At 46.0% G+C, this 19,666-nt stretch overlaps 1 protein-coding gene across 1 annotated transcript in view; it reads left to right on the forward strand.

Annotated features, from left to right (window-relative positions):
• The window catches only part of LOC147663738 (phospholipase A2 inhibitor and Ly6/PLAUR domain-containing protein-like), a 99,173-nt gene that overhangs the window by 42,703 nt on the left and 36,804 nt on the right, over window positions 1-19,666 (forward strand). Inside the window, exons 2-4 of the mRNA XM_086950239.1 lie at window positions 7,640-7,756; window positions 8,344-8,499; window positions 13,754-13,903. Coding sequence (XP_086806365.1) covers window positions 7,640-7,756; window positions 8,344-8,499; window positions 13,754-13,903 — 423 coding nt within the window. The remainder of the gene's footprint in view (window positions 1-7,639; window positions 7,757-8,343; window positions 8,500-13,753; window positions 13,904-19,666) is intronic.

Consider the following 19,666-nt stretch of genomic DNA (forward strand, 5'->3'; position numbering starts at 1 on the left):
GAGCCTGAGTTAAAGACCGCACTGTGAGTCAGACAGAGAATTTTGAATGATATTCTGGCCTGAATGGGTAGCCAGTGCAACTCTCTTCTCGCCGCCGTTGCAGAAGATAGTCTCGGTAGGTTGAGGACCAACTTGGCCACCGCGTTCTGTGTCACTTGAAGTTGTTGGATTGCTTTCTTATTGATGCCCCCATAGAGGGCGTTGCAGTAGTTGACCCTGACAAACAGAAAACCATTGATGGGAATCCCCTGCCGAAAGGGAACCACAAATGTGGTAACTGCCATGCACGCAATCAGATAATCCCTGGCGAGAAATGGACATATGGCCAGAAACACGGAAATCTAAAAGAAATGACCAATTGTAGAACTACAAATGTCATATACCTTATCAAGTGCCCGTGTGATATAGGGTACATAGGTGAGACGTCCAGGGAATTTAGCACTAGATTCTCCGAACATAAGTCTGCAATCAGAACGCAAAAGACAAATGCGCCTATGGTACCCCATTTTCTCCAATACGGTCATACGGAGAAAGACATGCGATGGCAGATTTTGGAACATGTCTATGTACCACCAGGTAAGGACTCATCAAATTTCCGCAAAAAACGTGAAACATTTTGGATTCACCACCTGGACACAGTCCGATTTGGACATAATGAAGAAATCTCCTGGATAGTAACATTATAATGATGTTACTGTGTTTTCTATCTGATATTGATCAGTTTACCACCTAAAAATACCCCACACCCGGCGTGCTATGTGCAAGACCATCTATGCAAAAGGAAACTATGAATCTCCATAAATTTCTTTTTCTCCTTACAAAAATTATATAATAACACTTTCCAAGTGTACCTAATTCCTGTTCATTTGCTATTAAGAAATCATTACCAAAACCCATTCTAACATGGCCGCCACAGCCTTAGTCCGTCATCCATATCTAGTTTGAGGCAATGCTTCAGTCCTATTTTCATGTTCATAGTTACCCACCTGTCCGAAATTCTTACCTCATTAAGGCTGTATTTAAACCCTCCACAAACACTTGCAAATCTTTCACATTGGGCTCAGTCCCTTGAACCCCCGGTCGCGGCACCAGCCCTCTCATAGTCAGGTAAGAGGACAACTACGGTACGCTTCGTTTGTGTCTGCCTAACCTTAGCAGATCGCATTTAGTGACTGTAAACCCTTCGCAGCCTTACATTAATTTGTACTATTTGTAGCTTTTAATTTAAAGCACAACACAGAGAAATCCCCTGTGTGTTTTAGTTGTGTTTCACAAAATATTGTTCTCAGACCTTTAACATCAATGTACCCAGCAAAAGCAGCAACGTTTATTTGAAAGCATGATTAATGTCACCTGATTCGTAATTCCATTTCCCACATATCCTACGAACGTTTGTTCCCATATCCAATGTCCTGCAAAAGGAGAGTATAATGAACCATATACCTAGCTCCCACTTTTCTAAGGCAAGCAGGTTTAGTGGTTTATTCACCGCACAGTGATAATGGCAATGCCGCATTATTTTCGGGCATTTTTTATGCAATCTCTTGTAACTTTCTATGCCATAAATTTGACACGCAATATTACGTGCAGTAATGTACACTGTTCCTTTTAATGAGGATGACTCCATAGAGTACTATACTACCGTGGCATGCTCATATATGTTTATCTTGAATGCCAATAAGTAATACAGCAAACTCCTTGTAACAGGCATATTATACCCTGTTATTTCATCACAGATATAGAGGCTGGCTGAACTGTACTACCCAAATATTTGAACACTACAAAGTAAAAGCGATCAGGTATTTTTCATTATCATTTTCTTTAAAATCTTCGCTCTTTTGGCTGCCAACATTCATATACGTATTAGACTTGTCACCTTCTCCTATACAGAAGGAATGCATGACATATAGAGGCCCTCCGCCCTTCATTTCTAACGGACTCTCAACTTTTGAAAAAACCCTATGCAATTAACGTAATATGGCGCGATTTGTATACCACTTAAGACTTCAACTTCATTCTAATGTAATTATATATTTACATATATCCCTATATCTTTTACAGTATACGCCTAAAACAACAGCCAGGTCTTCAGTGCCTTCTATTCACTGATCATCTACCCAATAGGTATAAACATCATCATTCTCATTCCATTAAAACAGAACACCACCTAGAAAAATGTTTCTTGCACACTGGGTGAACAACTTTGGTGGAACCTGTCTTCTAAATCACTACTCCTCTTTCCTGTCTATAAAGCTCTTTACCCTATTTAGATTCAACACTGATAAGATTGTTTTGTTGCTTTATATGAGCAGTTAAAAACCCTACAAGTGATGTAAAATTATGTATATAGTTGATGCCACTGAATTACAATGTCAGATAACGAATGAGTATAAAGAAAGATTATATTTACAAACGTTTCTCTTTATTTTCAGAAAACTGTACCATGCCCTCGCTCTTTTAAAAATAAGTAGAGAATTTGTATCTATGTTATATATATATCTTCTTACATGTTGTCCTTGGCCCTTAGGAAGGTGACATTCACCGAAACGTACGTCGGCCCAACATCTACTGTTTGGATATGAACTGGTCAACCCCATCTAGACCAAAAAGTTAATTGACAGAACTGTTCCATCTTAGTTCTTACTGTATTCCATCAAGTACACCTTCGGGTTGTCATTTTTCTATGTCTTGTGAGATCTAGTCTATGTGTTTATGTTGTTAGGTATGTTTTTTAAGAAAAGAAAAGGTATGATTGGTATGCGAGCATGTATGTATGAATGTTAGGATTACATGTTATTAGAGGGCACATTTGTTCTTATGCTTTACTGTTTTGCATTTGCACTTTATAGATTTTTTTGAAAATACTTGTGTAACAGTCATGAATTTGTTGAGCATGATATATGATGAAATGATATGTACAGCTGCACAAATGTCTCAAAATATATTTATCTGAAAAAAGGAAAAAAGAAAAAGAAAATGTATATGTTTTGATAATACTTTGAAGTTTCCACTTTCCTCTTTGGCATCCTGTTATAAAAATAGCTTGGATTTATTCAATGTTAAAGTAATATAGGTCCCTATAGAGGTATTTCGTATTTTTTGCTAGTCGACCCTGGACAGCACCAGGGCGACCGTCGACTGCTTACGGGCCTCAAGGGACAGAAAGGGAGCAATCTTTTTTAAGGTCCGGATGATGGAACAGCAGGTGCCAATGGTTCTATTCACCTGAAGGTCGAAAGACAGTTTTGAATCCATAATTACTCCCAGATTTCTGGCAGATTTTGCTGGGAGAGGGCAATCGCCCAAGGAGGTAGGCCACCATTCCTCACTCCACTGGTCCTGACTTCCTCCAAAGACCAGTACCTCAGTTTTGTCTCCATTAAGCTTGAGGTATTTCCTGATCATCCAGGAGGATACTGCCTCCATGCAAAGTTTGAATTTTGCCGCATCGTCTTGTCCAGATTGGGTTGAGGAGACAATAATTTGTGTATCGTCAGCGTAAGATAACACTTGGAACCCAAAAGTTCTGATGAGTCTGGCCAAGGGGGTCTCATAAATGTTGAATAGTACAGGGCTCAACGCCAAGCCCTGTGGGACCCCACACTGCACCGCTTGAGGAGGTGATAGGTAGTCGCCGAGCTTCACTTGTTGTTGTCTTTGGTGCAGAAAGGAGGATAATAGGCCCAGGGCACTTCCTCCGACCCCTATCTCCCTCAGTCTTTCGACCAGAATCGAGGGGGACAGGTATCAAAGGCTGCTGTTAAGTCCAACAAGACCAGGAAAATGGTCCGGCCTTTGTCCACCTCCAATCTGATCTTGTCCACTACGACCGCAAGAGCAGTCTCCATGCTGTGGGCAGCTCGAAATCCATGTTGAGAGAAATCTAGGCAGTTCTCTTTTACCAGGAATACTGTCAAATGACAGTTTAGGTGGGCTTCGAGTATTTTAGCAGGTGCCGGGAGCAGAGATATCGGGCGGAAATTTTTAAGAACCTCCGGGTTCAGTGATGCCTTCTTTAGCAGAGGTTTAACAACCGCACGTTTCCAGATTTGCGGGAAGATTCCTTCCGAGATTGCTCCATTTAGAATCTCCAGGAGAGGAGGTAAAAGAGTCTTTCTGCATGCCTTTAAGATCTTTAAAGGACATGGGTCCAGGGGGGAGCAGGATTTAATAGAATCAAGAATCCGGTTGAGTTCCTCCAATGATAAGTCTGGGAATTCAAGAAGGTGAGGAATGGAAATACTCATTTCATCGGGATTCGTATCTGGCGGCTGACTTGCTGGCTTCATAGAATTATTGTTCAATTTCTGATTAAGGGTTTCAAGGGAAGAGTGGATGTCTGCAATTTTGGTAAAAAAGAAGTCTTCTATGTTATTACATAGCAGCTGGGTGTCTGTCACAGGGTTAGCAGAGCTGGTGATGGTCAGAGAATTGATAATTTTGAACAGTTCCCTTGATGAGTTTAGTTCAGATGTCATGTTATTAAAATAGGTTCTTTTCTCCTCTGTAATGGCTATTTTATATTCTTTCAAAGCAAGTTTGTGTTGGACTTTCTCCTGTGCTTTGGGGTTGGCCATCCAGGCCCTTTTCTTTTGCCTGCAGATCTGTCTCAGTGCCCTGAGTCGCTCTGTGTACCATGGGGCTGAGGGAGTCTTTCTGGCAGAGTAGTGTTTTTTGATAGGTGCTAGAATGTCCATTGCCCTTCCGATGCTATTTGACCAGTTCAGAGCCTCCTTATTCGGGTCAGATCTTAAAGAGGAGGTAGCGCTATGTATCAAGGGGGCTAAGGTGTCATTATTTATGTTTCTGAAATTTCTTCTAGTTCCCCAGGAGTTTCCTTCGATTGGGGATACCATGGGCACTGTTAAGTTGAAAGGCAAAGCTGAATGGTCCGACCAGGTGAGCGGGATCCGTGCTCCTATGCTCAGTCGGTCATCATTGGTGAAAATGCCATCTAGTGTGTGGCCTGCAAGATGAGTGGCGCTCGTGACTTGCTGAGTAAACCCGTAAGCCTTAGCGCGGACTTGAGTAGCAGAAAGAAGCAGCACCCTCTGGCGCACAGTGTGGTGCCAGTCACGCTAAATTCAAAGTGCTGAACAAGCTCCGGTGCTAAAAATCAGTGCAATCAGTGCAATGTGCTAAATTCTGCCAACTCGCAGAACTCTGAGGAATCTTGCAGAGTTTATATATCTCTGCCCAATTCCAGAATGTAACTCTGCGTTTTCGACCCACCCTTAATCATATCTTAGTGGATATGGCCCAGTTCTGTTCTCTTCCTTAGACACAAAGCAGCACATCAACTTTGATTGCTGCTCTTTGTTGAGTCAAATGTTAGTACTTCTACCCGTCGGTGTTTCCCTGTCTGTTAAGTCTGTCTGTCTTTGTCTCAGTCTATTTGTATCTCTTACTATCTGTGTCAGGGACTGTCTGGGACTATGTGAGGAACACAGTCTGGGACTTGTGCAAGGACTGGGCACTGGGTAGAAAACTTACACAGGAAGAGGAGTACAGTGCTGCCCAGTGGGAGGAGAAAGAGGGATCCAAAGGGGAAGCCTGTACAAGTGAACAAGATGGATAAGACTTAAAAAGGAAGGGCACTCAAGAGACAATTTAGCATTCAGAATAACTACACCCAAGAGGAATGTGCAAGACATATATATGAAAGAACATTAACAATAAAGGGGAAGGTGTGGGATAAAAGCAGGTTGGAGCTCCACACGTGAAGACTAACGCTCAGTAAGTTTCTTACCCACAATTGCTGTTACAGATACTGACTCCAAATACCCAAATGTAGGATATAGATGCAAAGGCAGGGTCTGTGGAGCTTATACCTATGGTTATGTTATAAATGTAACTCAAAGAAAATACTCACAGTGAACATGAAACACCAGCTAGGTAGTCAGCTGTGCCCACAGATCCTGGCGATCAACCAGGAATATGCAAGGCAGTAATAGCAAAGGGGTAGAACTAAACACAAGCACAATAGACAAGGAGGAGTGCTTAAAAGGAAAGGAGGGAAATGACAGGGCAAACTTGGCAGAACGCAGGTAACAAACATACAAGGTAACAGAAGTAAATCAGCAGAATAGAAAGAAAGCAAACTAGAACTGGAACTAAGGAAATGGGGAGAAAGGCAGCAAATGGAAATGGATATACAGAAGGGGAGGCTACAAGAGTCTACTAGAATAGTGCAGATTAAGGAATCAGGAAAACAAAGAAGCATAGAAGGCAGTATTGGGGCAGGAACAAGAAGTGAGCTAAAGCTCAGCAGTCAAGGCAGCACTGCAGGCAGTGCTAGTACAGTAACAATGCATTAGCTACAGCTCAGGTAACAAGGAGTCAAGAGAGCACTGAAAGCAATGCAAATTAGGTACAAGAAATAGCTGAAGCCCAGGAACAAAGAATAACTATAGCTCAGGAACTCAGGAAACCAGCTCACTGCAAGAAGTGCTAATTCAGGTACAAGGAATAGCTATAGCTCAGGAACTCAGGAAACCAGAGCACTGCAGGCAGTGCTAATTCAGCTATAGCTCAGAAACTCACGAAATCAGAGCACTGCAGGCAGTGCTAATTCAGGCACAAGGAATAGCTATAGCTCAGGAACACAGGAAACAAGGTAGCACTGAAGCAGTGCTACTTCAGGAGAAGGGAAACTGCTGCAGTTCAGGAACAAGGAATACTAAGGCTCTGGGGTCAGGATAGCACTGCAGGCAGTGCTAATTCAAGAACAGGGAAAACAGCAGCAGGTAAGGAACAAAGCATAATTAAAGCTCAGGAAACAAAAATAGCAAAAGCTCAGGATCACTGGAAACAAGGATCGGTCTCACTGGTAAACAGCTACAATGACCAACCTTGGCCTGAAGGGAGCTGGGGCTTAAAAGAGCTCACAGTATTCACATGCATCAGGTGTGAGCAGGCTAGCAGCAGCCAGCCACAGGTGAGCTGAATTCCTCCACCCATCCTTGGCCTGCAAGGGTGGAGACAAAGCAGTGAACAGGGAATTCTGGGTATTGGAGTTTCAGGCATGAGTAGGCTGGCTTCATGTATAAGCAGGCTGGCTTTCATAAATCCCGGCATGGATTGGGAATGGATGTCAATTCCCAATAAGTATCCACATGCCTGGAAGTCAGGATATGCATACAGGTGAGTGTATGGAGGCATACTAGAACACTGGAAGGTCCCACAATTTGGCCCCCTGGTGGAGGGCACGAGAGCACAGGGAGCGAATCCTGACAATCTGCCTCTGTCTACCCATTTCTCGGTGTCTGCCTGACAATTTCTTTCTGTTGTAATCTTCATTCTGCCTCAGTTGTTGCTTGTCTCTAGTCTTTATTTGCCATTTGGGGTTTACACTCCATCACTTTTCTATGCCCCAAAGAATAGAACTCTCTGCTACATTCAATTTCCATCATCTCACCACTAGTTGTTGGTGCATTTGTTTTGTGTTTATTTTTGTATTATGCTTTGCACCAGAACTTTCTTATCTTCTCCTTATCCTCAAAACATTTCACCCTAACAAGTGAAAGTCCCCCACTCCAGGCCCCCAGACTCATTTTTGCACCTGCATTGTTTTGTTCTTTTTTTTAAAACAAAAAAAAGTGATGTACAGAACTTGCCATTGAATTTCTCTTTCCTGCAGATTGCCTAATTTGCGAGCAGTGTTTCGCTCTCCACAACAGCAGCTGCTCGGGTATCTTCATGCAGTGCCCTCCTGACGTCACTCACTGCGTCGCAGGACTAGAGAACAACACAATGGGTGAGTGCAACGTGTCATGTATTTGTAACAAGTGACCCCATTGGAAACATTGCGGCCATTTATGAAGGTGCCTGAAAGCTTCCAATCTGACCTCCAGAATGCCCCTCTCTTGTGTCCCCATGGTACCAACTTCTATTTGGCTAATATGTTCTGTCTGGTCTAAATTCCTCAATCCTCACACCCAGAGCTCTTTCTTGCCTGATTTCAAACTCATAATGTGCAAACAATCTATGGAAAAAAAACAGCTCAGGAAGAGCAGAATTGTGAAAATGGATATAGAAGGACATGACAGAAAGCTCAGTGGCAGAATGCCATTGAGTTAGCAGCATTGTGGGAGGAGGGAAGTGTGACACCCAATTCATAAAATGTTCGGTTATGCTTAATTAAAATTCTCATGTGATGAATAAGATAGATCTATGTTTTTTTCAAAAAAAATTAACACATGAACTCTTAATGATGAACAAGTAGTGGCTGTACCTGTTTCACCAACAGTAAATCACCAGACTCCTTCAAGATGACCATGTATGTGCTGCAACTTATGTTCAGATCTGTTTTATGTTACATCAAAGTATACATTTTTCCAACAGGGAGTGATATTATTCTAACTGCATTCAAGGACTGTCTGGATTCTTCTCAAAAAGCAGCCTGTGGCAGAGAGATCTCCTTTAAAACCTCAGTGATTTTGTTCCAGTTCGGCAGAACGTGCTGCGACTATGATTTCTGCAATAGCGGGGATGTGCAAGGTATGTACTGTTTGTGACTCTGAAAACTGTAACTCAGGGATGGACATGGTACATGCAATCTGTGACTCCTACATCAGTAACGCAGGAGATGAGCATTGTATGTGCATTCTGTGACTCCGACATCTGTAACAGAGGAGTTGTGTATGACACATACAGTTGGTGACTCTGAAAACTTTAAAACAGGGGAAGTGTAGGGTATGTGCAGTCTGTGACTCCCACGTCTGCAATGGAGGAGAGGCGCGGGGTACATACAGTCTATGACTCTAACATATGTAACAGAAGGAATATTCTGTCTGTGACTCAGATATCTGTAACAGAGGAAATGTGTATGGTATGTGCAGTCTGTGACTCCCACATTTGTAACAGAGGGTTTGTGCAAGGTACATGCAAACTGTGACTCTGGTATATGTAACAGAGGAGTTGTGTATGGTATATACTGTTGATGACTATATAAACTGTAACACAGGGGATGTGTAGGGTTCATGCAGACTGGGACTCCGACATCTGTAACAGAGGGAATGTGCAGGGTACATGAATCTGTGACTCCAACAACTGTAACTGAAGGGATGTTCAGGGTGCGTGTAGTATGTGATCTCAAAATTTGTAACAGAGGGTGTGTGCTGGATACATGTAACCTGTGACTCAGATATCTATATCATTTTAGATGTGCAAGGTACATGCAATCTGTGACTCTGGCCTATGTAGCAGGGAGAATGTGCAGTGTGGGCAGTGTAACAGAGGAGGTATGCAAGGCACAAACAGTCTGTGACTCCGATATCTATAACAGATCAGATGTGTATGGACCATAATGTTTGTTACTCTGTAAACTGAGACACAGGAGATGTGCAGGGTGCATGCAGACAGTGACTCTGAGTGTGCTGCATAGGCACCACAACAGATGGGGTATGTAAGGTACAAACAGTTTGTGCCACCTATATTAATAACAGATCAGATGTGTATGGTACGTACAGTTTGTGACTCTGGAAACTGTAACAGAGGGGATTTGTAGGGTATGTCCAGTCTGTGAATCTGACATCTGTAACAGAAGGGATATGCAGGGAACACACAGTCTGTGACACCATCTGTAACAGAAGGCAAGTAAAGGGTGAATATACTTTGTCCCTCTGACTTCTACAGCAGAGGGAGTAGCAGAGTATATACAGTAACAGAGGGAATGTGCAGGGTAAATGCAGTATGTAAAGGTGAGTGAGGGTATGTTTGGAAGGACGCAGCACAGGGGAGCAGTGGGGCTTGTGTGAGGGTAGTCAGGTGTTTGGTGTTTGCAGTTGTGTTATGTGTGGTGCATGCTGAGGTTGTCAGAGTTTGCAAGAGACATAGTAGAAAGATCCTATGGTGTTGTCTGGTGGGCCTTGGCCATAATTCAGGGACAAGCAGCTGGGCTGAGGTGCATTGGATGAGTGGATGACCTCAACAGGGACTCTTGAGACAAGTGCTGTGACTAGTACCTTGGGATGCCTCACAGAAGGAACTCTTGACACAAGTGCCTCAACAAGGTCCTCGGGATGCTTGCTGGCAGGGAAGCTCTAGACAAGTTCCCGGACAAGGTCTTTGGGATGCCTAATGGCAGGGACACTTGTGACAAGAGGCCAAACTAGATCCTTAGGATGCCTCAACACTTGGACTCTTGAGAAGTGTCTGGACAAGGTCCTTGAGATGCCCCATGGTTAGGACTCTCGAGAAAAGTGCCCCAACAAGGTCCTTGGGATTACTTACAGCTGTGACTGTTGAGACAAGGGCTCGGACAAGATCCTTGGGTTGCCTCATGAAAGGGACACTTGTGAAAAGTGCCCAGACAAGGTCCTTGGGATGCCTAATGGCTGATACTCGAGGGACAAATGCTCGGAAAAGGTCCATGAGATGCCTTACGACAGGGACTCTTGAGACAAGTGCCCGGAAAAAGTCCTTGGGATGCCTTATGAGAGGGGCACTTGAGACAAGTGAATTGCCCAAGCAAGCTCCTGGGGATACTCCACATCAGTTTTTGGTTATGTTTATACCCTGGTATCTGATCAGACGGTCTTCATATGGTGCCAATGTCTTTTCAAAAAGTGTTGTTTTTTATGAACCGCAGTGTTTGTGAAATTCAGTCCAATGCTCCTGGGATGTGTGTGTCTTGGTACTTCCTTCCTACCCCTTGATAGATGTCGCTGCACTTCAACAGTTCCATCAGACTCCTATATCAGCTTGGCCTTTACTGCATTGGTTGGCGCATGTCAATGTCTCCCAGTAAAGACTAAGTGCCTGGTAGAGTTCCTTGGGATACCTCACGTTTGAGACTCTTGCGAGAAGTTCCCGGAGATGGTCCTGAGAATGCTTCATGGTAGGGACGCTTGAGACAAGTGCCAAGACAGGGTCCTAGAGATGCCTTATGACAGGTACTCTTGAGACAAGGACCTTGGGATGCCTTACGGGAGGGACACTTGTGACAAGTGCCTGGACAAGGGCTTGGGATGCCTCACTGCAGGGATTCTTGGAAGAAGTGCCTGGACAAGGCCCTTGTGATGTTCCATGGCTAAGACTCTTGAGTCAAGTGCCTGAACAAGGTACTTGGGATGCCTCACGGCAGTGACTCCTGAGACAAGTGCCCGGACCAGGTCCTTAGGATGCCTTACAGCAGTCCTTTAGACAAGTGCTTGGACAAGGCCCTTGGGATGCCTCACAGCTGGGACTCTTGAGAATTACCCAAACAGGAAGGGACTCTGGAGACAAGTGCCCAAAAAAGGTCATGGGATGCCTCACACCCGAGACTTTTAAGACAAGTGCCCAGATATGGACCTTGGGATGCCTCATGACAGGGACTATTGAGACAAGTTCCCAGACAAGGACCTTGGGATGCATGACGGCAGGGACACTTTTGACAAGTGCCCGGAAAGGTACTTGGGATGCCTCATGACGGGGACTATTGAGACAAATGCCCAGACAAGGACCTTAGGATGCCTGACAACAGGGACACGTGTGACAAGTGCCTGAACAAGGTCCTTGGGATGCCTCACATCAGCGACTCTTGAGATAAGTGACCAGACAAGGTCCTTGAGATGCCTCACACCCGGGATACTTGAAACAAGTGCCTCATGGCAGGGACTCTTGAAATAAGTGAATTGCCCAAACAAGGTCCTTGGGATGCCCCTCATCATGGACTCTGGATACAAGTGCCTGGATACCGTCCTTTCGATGCCTCAAGACAGGGACACTTGAAACAAGTGCACAGAAAAGGACCTTGTATGGGCACTCTTGATACAAGTGCCCGTATAAGGTCCTGAAAATGCCTTACATCAGGGATTATTTCAACTAGTGCCTAGAAAAGGCCCTTTGGATGCCTCAAGACAGGGACACTTGAGACAAGTGCCCTGACCTGGTCCTTGGGATACCCCACGGCAGCGACTCTTGAGATAGGTGCCTGGACCAAGTACTTTGGATGCCTTAAGGGCAGGGACACTTGATACAAGTGCCCGGACACGATTCTTGGGATGCCTCACAGCATGGACTCCAGAGACAAGTGCCCTCACAATTTCCTTTGGATGCATTACAGCCGGTATTCTTTAGAAAAGTTCCCGGACAAGGTCCTTGGGATGCCTCACAGCAGGTTCTCTTGAGACATGTGCCCGGACAAGGTCCTTTTGGATGCCTTATGGCTGTGACTCTTGAGAGAAGTATCCAGACAAGGTCCTTCTGGATGCCTTACAACACAGACTCCTGAGATACATGACAAGACAACTTCTTTGGTATGCCTCCAGGAAGGGACTTTTGAGAAACGTGCACAGACAAGACCCTGGGATGCCTCATGGCAGGGATACTTGAGGGCACACAAAAGGATAAGAAATGGTCACCGCTAGGCAGACACAGTACTTGTCGCCTAGGCAAGGCCACGGGGAAATGAACGCCTCACATTTGGTAGCAAAGTTGAAGCCCTGAAGCTGCGACCCTGTGGACTCAGTGACAGAAACAGAGCTGTCACAGCAATTGAAAGTGATTTATGACAACCTTGAAGGGACATCATGACTGTTATGTTGATGCATTGCCGGATTATGCAGTTTATAGTGATTAATATAGAATAAAGTATAGAATTTCCTGTTTATAACCTGTTATGAGATGACTTGCGTTGCAATCCAAAAAAGCCAGAAATGAGCATGTTGATGACCAATACCACCATAACAAGTGTGTACCAACTAATGATATGAATAAACTGTGGCAGTTCTAATGCCGGAAAGGTCTTGGTCTCCAGAATTGATGGGAAAGAAGGAAGGGCTGGAAGGGCCGTGAGATGTTCGCACAGCTGGTGGGGGAGAGTGTGTTAGTGGAAAGAAGCCACCACACAGCAGCATCAAAAGGTGGCAAAGAAAGACTTGGAAAAGCAGTGCAGAAGTAAAAAAGAGAGCTAAACCTTAGAGCAAGTAAGCAGCAAAGAGTGAGGGTGATGAGAAACTGTTAAAAAGACTAGAAAATAAGGAAAAATAGGAGTTCAGAGGGTAATGAGAGTGGAGAAACAAAAGGGAGCAAGGGAATGAGGGAAGATGAAGTAGAAGGTGAGAAAGAAAAGGAGAATAAGCTGGGGCCTTGAACAACACTGGAGCTGGGCACAAAAGGGTGAAGGCCCCAAGGGTCCGGATGCAAGCCAGGAGGGGGTGAAGTGTCATCTGCTTTAATGGCTGCTTCCCTCTGTGGCTGGGAGTAAGTAGATATAAGGGGGGGGGCTTAGAACATGGTGGAAACCACCTGTGGGGTGGAAGTAAGAATGAATAGAGTGTGTAAGAGAATATAGATGGTGAAACAAATTTGAAGAAACATCAATGAAAATGGAACATTAGATGGGCAAGTCGTCATTGGCCAGATTCACAAAGGTAAATTACATTATAAGTAACTGTACAATCTTTAACTGTCACACGATCTGAGTGGAAGTTACTAATGAAAATCAAAAAATTAAAACGTTAGTAAGTGCAGCACCACACAACCACTGCTACTAAAACACCCTCCAATAACTCATAATGGAGGTAGGAGATTAAGATAAAACCCAGTAGAAAATAAAGTTAATTCAATTATTGAATGTTCAATAGTTCAAAACGCAAATAAATATAGATGAAGTTTGGTGTTACCTCAATTTCTAAGTTACAAATGAGTGCATTAAATCTTCCTATAATTACATGTTTATATTTATTATTTGTCTATATTTTTAGAATCAATTGATATTTTTATGAACAAAAATATGCTTCTCAATTCCAGTCCTTGGTTGTTTCAGTGCCTCCTTCAGACAACACACCCAACGGATACATATGTGAAGATTGTTTCAATGACCAGTCCACTGAACCTTGTACAGCAACTGGAGTAGTTCAGTGCACCGGGAAGCAGAACGCTTGTTCCCACTTCTCTGGAATTGTCTCCAGGCCTGGTGAGATTAATTAATTCTTGCACTTAAGAGTTCTATATCCCCCAGCACTACTGTAGTATCGGGTTCCCTAGGCCTACATGCTCCAAAGATAACCCACTTACATTGAAAGAACTGTTGGCACGGAAGCTGAAAAATTCAAAGAACAAGTTTATTAAGACCCCATGGGGTGGTGGTACATTCCTACAGCACCCTTCGGTAATGCAAGAAGTATCACACCGAACATCGGTGTGACCCGTTCTTTTATACAATTTACAGGTAATAAAAATAGGCGGCACAGAGTTACAGAGCGTTATGTACATATATGGTCATTTTGTGGAACACAGCCAGCTCATTGGAGGGGTTACAACCCCGCTGGTCAGTTTGGCGGCACATTCCTGAGGGACGACTGGTCAGTTGGGACTGCGCATGCACAGGTTTGACCGTTACTAAAAATAGCCTGTTGCTGGGCAAACTCCAGTGGTACAGACAACGGACTAAAGGGCACGCTGGCCACGAGGCCGCTCATGATCTAAGATGGCCGCCGTAACACACAAGATAGTACATGTAAAGGGGGGGGGTCCCCGTCTGAAGGAAGGTTATATTGCACAACCTACGCAAAATGGTTCAAAACATATTGGAAAGAAAAAAATACAAGAAATTCTTCACTTTTGAGAAGTGTGTATTGTTAATTATTCACAATACATTGATGAACAACTTCAAGCAATTTCATATAATTATCACAGAATAGTTGTGCCCCGATAGGAAAAAGGGGGAAAGGGGAGAGAAGGGGGTGCTCGGGGGAAGGGTTAGTGGGGGATGAATGAACACAGTTGTGGGTGATGAGTACACACAGTATAGATACGGTCAAAACAAATACAACAACAAAGGCCAATTGATTACTAAAGGCATAAATTGATAAATAATTTTCACAAAAAAACTTTCGACGGACACTAAGTCAGTGCTAGACTGTAAACCAGTCAGGGGGGACATGGTCCTATACATCTATCACACAATTAAAAACCACACCTAAAGCTGAAGAAGCCTGTTGGAGTGAAAGGTGGAGCACCTTAAAGGTGCCAATGTACGGCTCTAGTTGGAATGTGCATCACTAGTAGCTGTGGCAATGATGTAACTAAGTCGAAAAATAGAGGTGAGCATCATGCAATTAAAAGAGGGGGAGCCTGTGTGTGAACGGAGGATCAATATTGGATTAAAGTGCCCAGCGTGACGCAATTGTCAATAGGCCAGCTTATATATGAAAGCGATGCAAAAGGGGCGTCACTAATGAATATCGGTCGCCAGCTGCTAGGGCATCATGTCTGTTGGAGAATGGAAGATTACCTGTACATAAGAAGTAGTGGCCCACAGGTTAGGATGTTTGATCGTCACTTGCTGGCAGCATATATATATAGAGTGAAGGGTCTTTAAAAGGAAACAGATGAAATCACGTATGTAATCGCACTCTCTAATGATGAATAATAAAAAGCAAATATGGTAAAGAGCACAAGCAGCGCTAGGGCTGCATCTCATACCTAAATAGAGACCATGTCCCCCCTGACTGGTTTCTTTGTCTCTGATACTCCTCTGTAGTTACAGGTGAGATTGACTCTCCCGGCGTGTGACTTGTGACTCTCAACAGCCGGCCGTTTGTTCCACAACGTGAGCCCTACAGGCCACGAATCCATGGTAATTCCTTATGGCCCTCCATCATAGTCTGAATGCATTGACTAAGCTGCTGCTTTACCTAAATCATTGATTTATAGATTTCCTACTTTATTCAACAGGACCGCCCCACTCTCCCCCCACCCTCCTAGTCCTGATGAAGACCCCATTTAAGGACTGAACCGAGCCTACTCATAGGGGTCGAAACGTCGACGGTGTCTACCACTCAACTTCCGGCACATGTCCTTTACAGTCTAGCACTGACTTAGTGTCCGTCGAAAGTTTTTTTGTGAAAATTATTTATCAATTTATGCCTTTAGTAATCAATTGGCCTTTGTTGTTGTATTTGTTTTGACCGTATCTATACTGTGTGTACTCATCACCCACAACTGTGTTCATTCATCCCCCACTAACCCTTCCCCCGAGCACCCCCTTCTCTCCCCTTTCCCCCTTTTTCCTATCGGGGCACAACTATTCTGTGATAATTATATGAAATTGCTTGAAGTTGTTCATCAATGTATTGTGAATAATTAACAATACACACTTCTCAAAAGTGAAGAATTTCTTGTATTTTTTTCTTTCCAATATGTTTTGAACCATTTTGCGTAGGTTGTGCAATATAACCTTCCTTCAGACGGGGACCCCCCCCCTTTACATGTACTACTTACCGCCCAGGTCCCCGTGACTGCTTGGGTAAAACCCTCCTCTCTTGTAATGTAACACACAAGATGGCGTTTCCAAGTATAGCCAAGTTAAGCGGGAAAACGTGTAGCACAGCTAAGCGCTAACCCGGCCATTGTCAAATTACGACAGACGACCCTTTTAGCGTTTAGCTGAAGCTACCTCATAGTGAACATAATCAGGGTGTTCATCTTCAATATCAATTAGCATTATTTGAGCTAGGCATGGGCGGAAAATCCGTTCCGCTCGCGGATTTTGCGGATTTTCGGGAAATTCGCAATCCGCGAGATTCGCGAATCTCCCGCAAAATCCGCAAATCCGCGAGCAGCGGATTTTGCTCGCACTGTTCGCGTGAGTTCGCGCCCCGCGAATAAGTGCAAAATTGCAGAAATACGATCTTAGCAAAACTGAAAGTAACTACTTACCAGGTTCAAAAGTTCAGGCTCATCATTAGTAGCCATTTCCTGTAGTGCTTCCTGAGGGGCCCCTCCAGAGTTCAGTTGCCAGTTGAAACTATTATGTGACCCTGCTCTGAACCTCAGAATAGTTACACATATGCCACAAAGGTCCTGAATTACAGCTAAGGGAGACAAGCAGGAGCCAGGCTGGAAGTTAAAATCCATTAATCAGCCCCTAATTCATTATTGTCAGTTGGGGCAGGGCAGGTGTTGTAACTAATTTTGCAACAATGAAAGCACTTAGCAAGTGCAAAAGATCACTAATCAGGGCGCACTAAGGAAGCAGGTGCCAGCTAAAAAAATATTCTGTGACACATTAATCAGCCCCAAATTAATTCAGGTCACTTGAGGCAGGGAAGGTGTGCTTTGCTTTGCCGAAAATAATGTACACTGGACAACCAGAGGGTGTGGTGATGAAACAGAGGGTGGCATGGGTGGGCCAGAGGGTGGCATGAGTAGTCAGAGAGTGGCAGTGGTGACAGAGATGAAGAAGAGTGTCCCAAACAGGCTGGACACGTAGAAACAACAAGTTCGCAAAACTTGCGACCCGACAGGTAAGTTCGCAAATTGCGAAATTGTAAAAACCCTCGCGAACTGGCAGAAACACGGGCGAACACAAAAAAAAAAAATCCGCAAATTCGCGGGAATTCGCGGATTTTGCGGATTGCGAATCCGCAAATCCGCAAAATTCGCGAACGCGAGATCCGCAAAATTCGCTCATGCTTACGATGCACCCACCACACAGCTCCAGTGACACAGCTCCACCGATGCACCCACCACACAGCTCCACTGATGCACCCACCACACAGCTCCACCGATGCACCCACCACACAGCTCCACCGATGCTCCAACTAAGCTCCACCAATGCACCCACCACACAGCTCCACCAATGCACCCACTAAGCTCCACCGATGCACCCACCACACAGCTTCACTGATGCACCCACCACAGAGCTCCACGATGGAACCCACTACAGAGCTCCACCGAGGCACCCACCACACAGCTCCACCGATGCACCCACCACACAGCTCCACCGATGCACCCACCACACAGCTCCACCAATGCACCCACCACACAGCTCCACTAATGCACCCACCACACAGCTCCACCGATGCAGCCATCACACAGCTCCACCGACACAGTTCCACCAATGCACCCACCACCCAGCTCCACCGATGCACCCACCACACAGCTCCACTGACACAGCTCCACTGATGCACCCACCACAGAGCTCCGCCGATGCACCCACCACAGAGCTCAACCTATGCCCCCACCACAGAGCTCCACCTATGCCCCCACCACAGAGCTCCACCTATGCCCCCACCACAGAGCTCCACCTATGCCCCCACCACAGAGCTCCACTGATGCACCCACCATAGAGCTCCACCGATGCCCCCACCACACAGCTCCACCGATGTACCCACCACACAGCTCCACCGAGGCACCCACTACACAGCTCCACCGAGGCACCTACCACACAGCTCCACCTATGCACCCACCACACAGCTCCACCTATGCACCCACCACACAGCTCCACCAAGGCACCCACCACACAGCTCAACAGATGCACTCACCACACAGCTCCACAGAGGCACCCACCACGCAGCTCCACCGAAGCACCCACCACACAGCTCCACCGATGCACCCACCACACAGCTCCACCGATGCACCCACCATGCAGCTTTACCGATGCACCCACCACACAGCTCTACCGATGGACCCACCACACAGCTCTACTGATGCACCCACCACACAGCTCCACCGATGCACCCACCACACAGCTCAACGATGCACACACCACACAGCTCAACTGATGCACCCACCACACAGCTCTACCGATGCACCCACCACACAGCTCCACTGATGCACCCACCACACAGCTCCACTGATGCACCCACCACACAGCTCCACAGATGCACCCACCACACAGCTCCACCGAGGCACCCACCACACAGCTCCACTGATGCACCCACCACACAGCTCCACCGGTGCACCCACCACACAGCTCCACCGATGCACCCACCATACAGCTCCACTGATGCACCCACCACACAGCTCCACTGACGCACCCACCACACAGCTCCAACTATGCTCCACCAATGCACCCACCACACAGCTCCACCAATGCACCCACTAAGCTCCACCGATGCACCCACCACACAGCTTCACTGATGCACCCACCACAGAGCTCCACCGAGGCACCCACCACAGAGCCCCACCGAGGCACCCACCACACAGCTCCACCAATACACCCACCACATAGCTCCACCGATGCACCCACCACACAGCTCCACCAATGCACCCACCACACAGCTCCACCTACACAGCTCCACCTATGCACCCAGCTCCACCGATGCACCCACCACACAGCTCCAGCGACACAGCTCCACCGATGCACCCACCACACAGCTCCACTGATGCACCAACCACACAGCTCCACCGATGCACCCACCACACAGCTCCACCGATGCTCCAACTAAGCTCCACCAATGCACCCACCACACAGCTCCACCAATGCACCCACTAAGCTCCACAAATGCACCCACCACACAGCTTCACTGATGCACCCACCACAGAGCTCTACGATGGAACCCACCACAGAGCTCCACCGAGGCACCCACCACACAGCTCCACCGATGCACCCACCACACAGCTCCACCAATGCACACACCACACAGCTCCACCAATGCACCCACCACACAGCTCCACTAATGCACCCACCACACAGCTCCACCGATGCAGCCACCACACAGCTCCACCAACACAGGTCCACCGATGCACCCACCACCCATCTCCACCGATGCACCCACCACACAGCTCTACTGACACAGCTCCACTGATGCACCCACCACAGAGCTCCACCGATGCACCCACCACAGAGCTCCACCTATGCCCCCACCACAGAGCTCCACCTATGCCCCCACCACAGAGCTCCACCTATGCCCCCACCACAGAGCTCCACCGATGCACCCACCACAGAGCT

Source organism: Lissotriton vulgaris, unplaced genomic scaffold, assembly GCF_964263255.1.
Source record: "Lissotriton vulgaris unplaced genomic scaffold, aLisVul1.2 SCAFFOLD_1366, whole genome shotgun sequence".
NCBI classification, from domain to species: Eukaryota; Metazoa; Chordata; class Amphibia; order Caudata; family Salamandridae; genus Lissotriton; species Lissotriton vulgaris.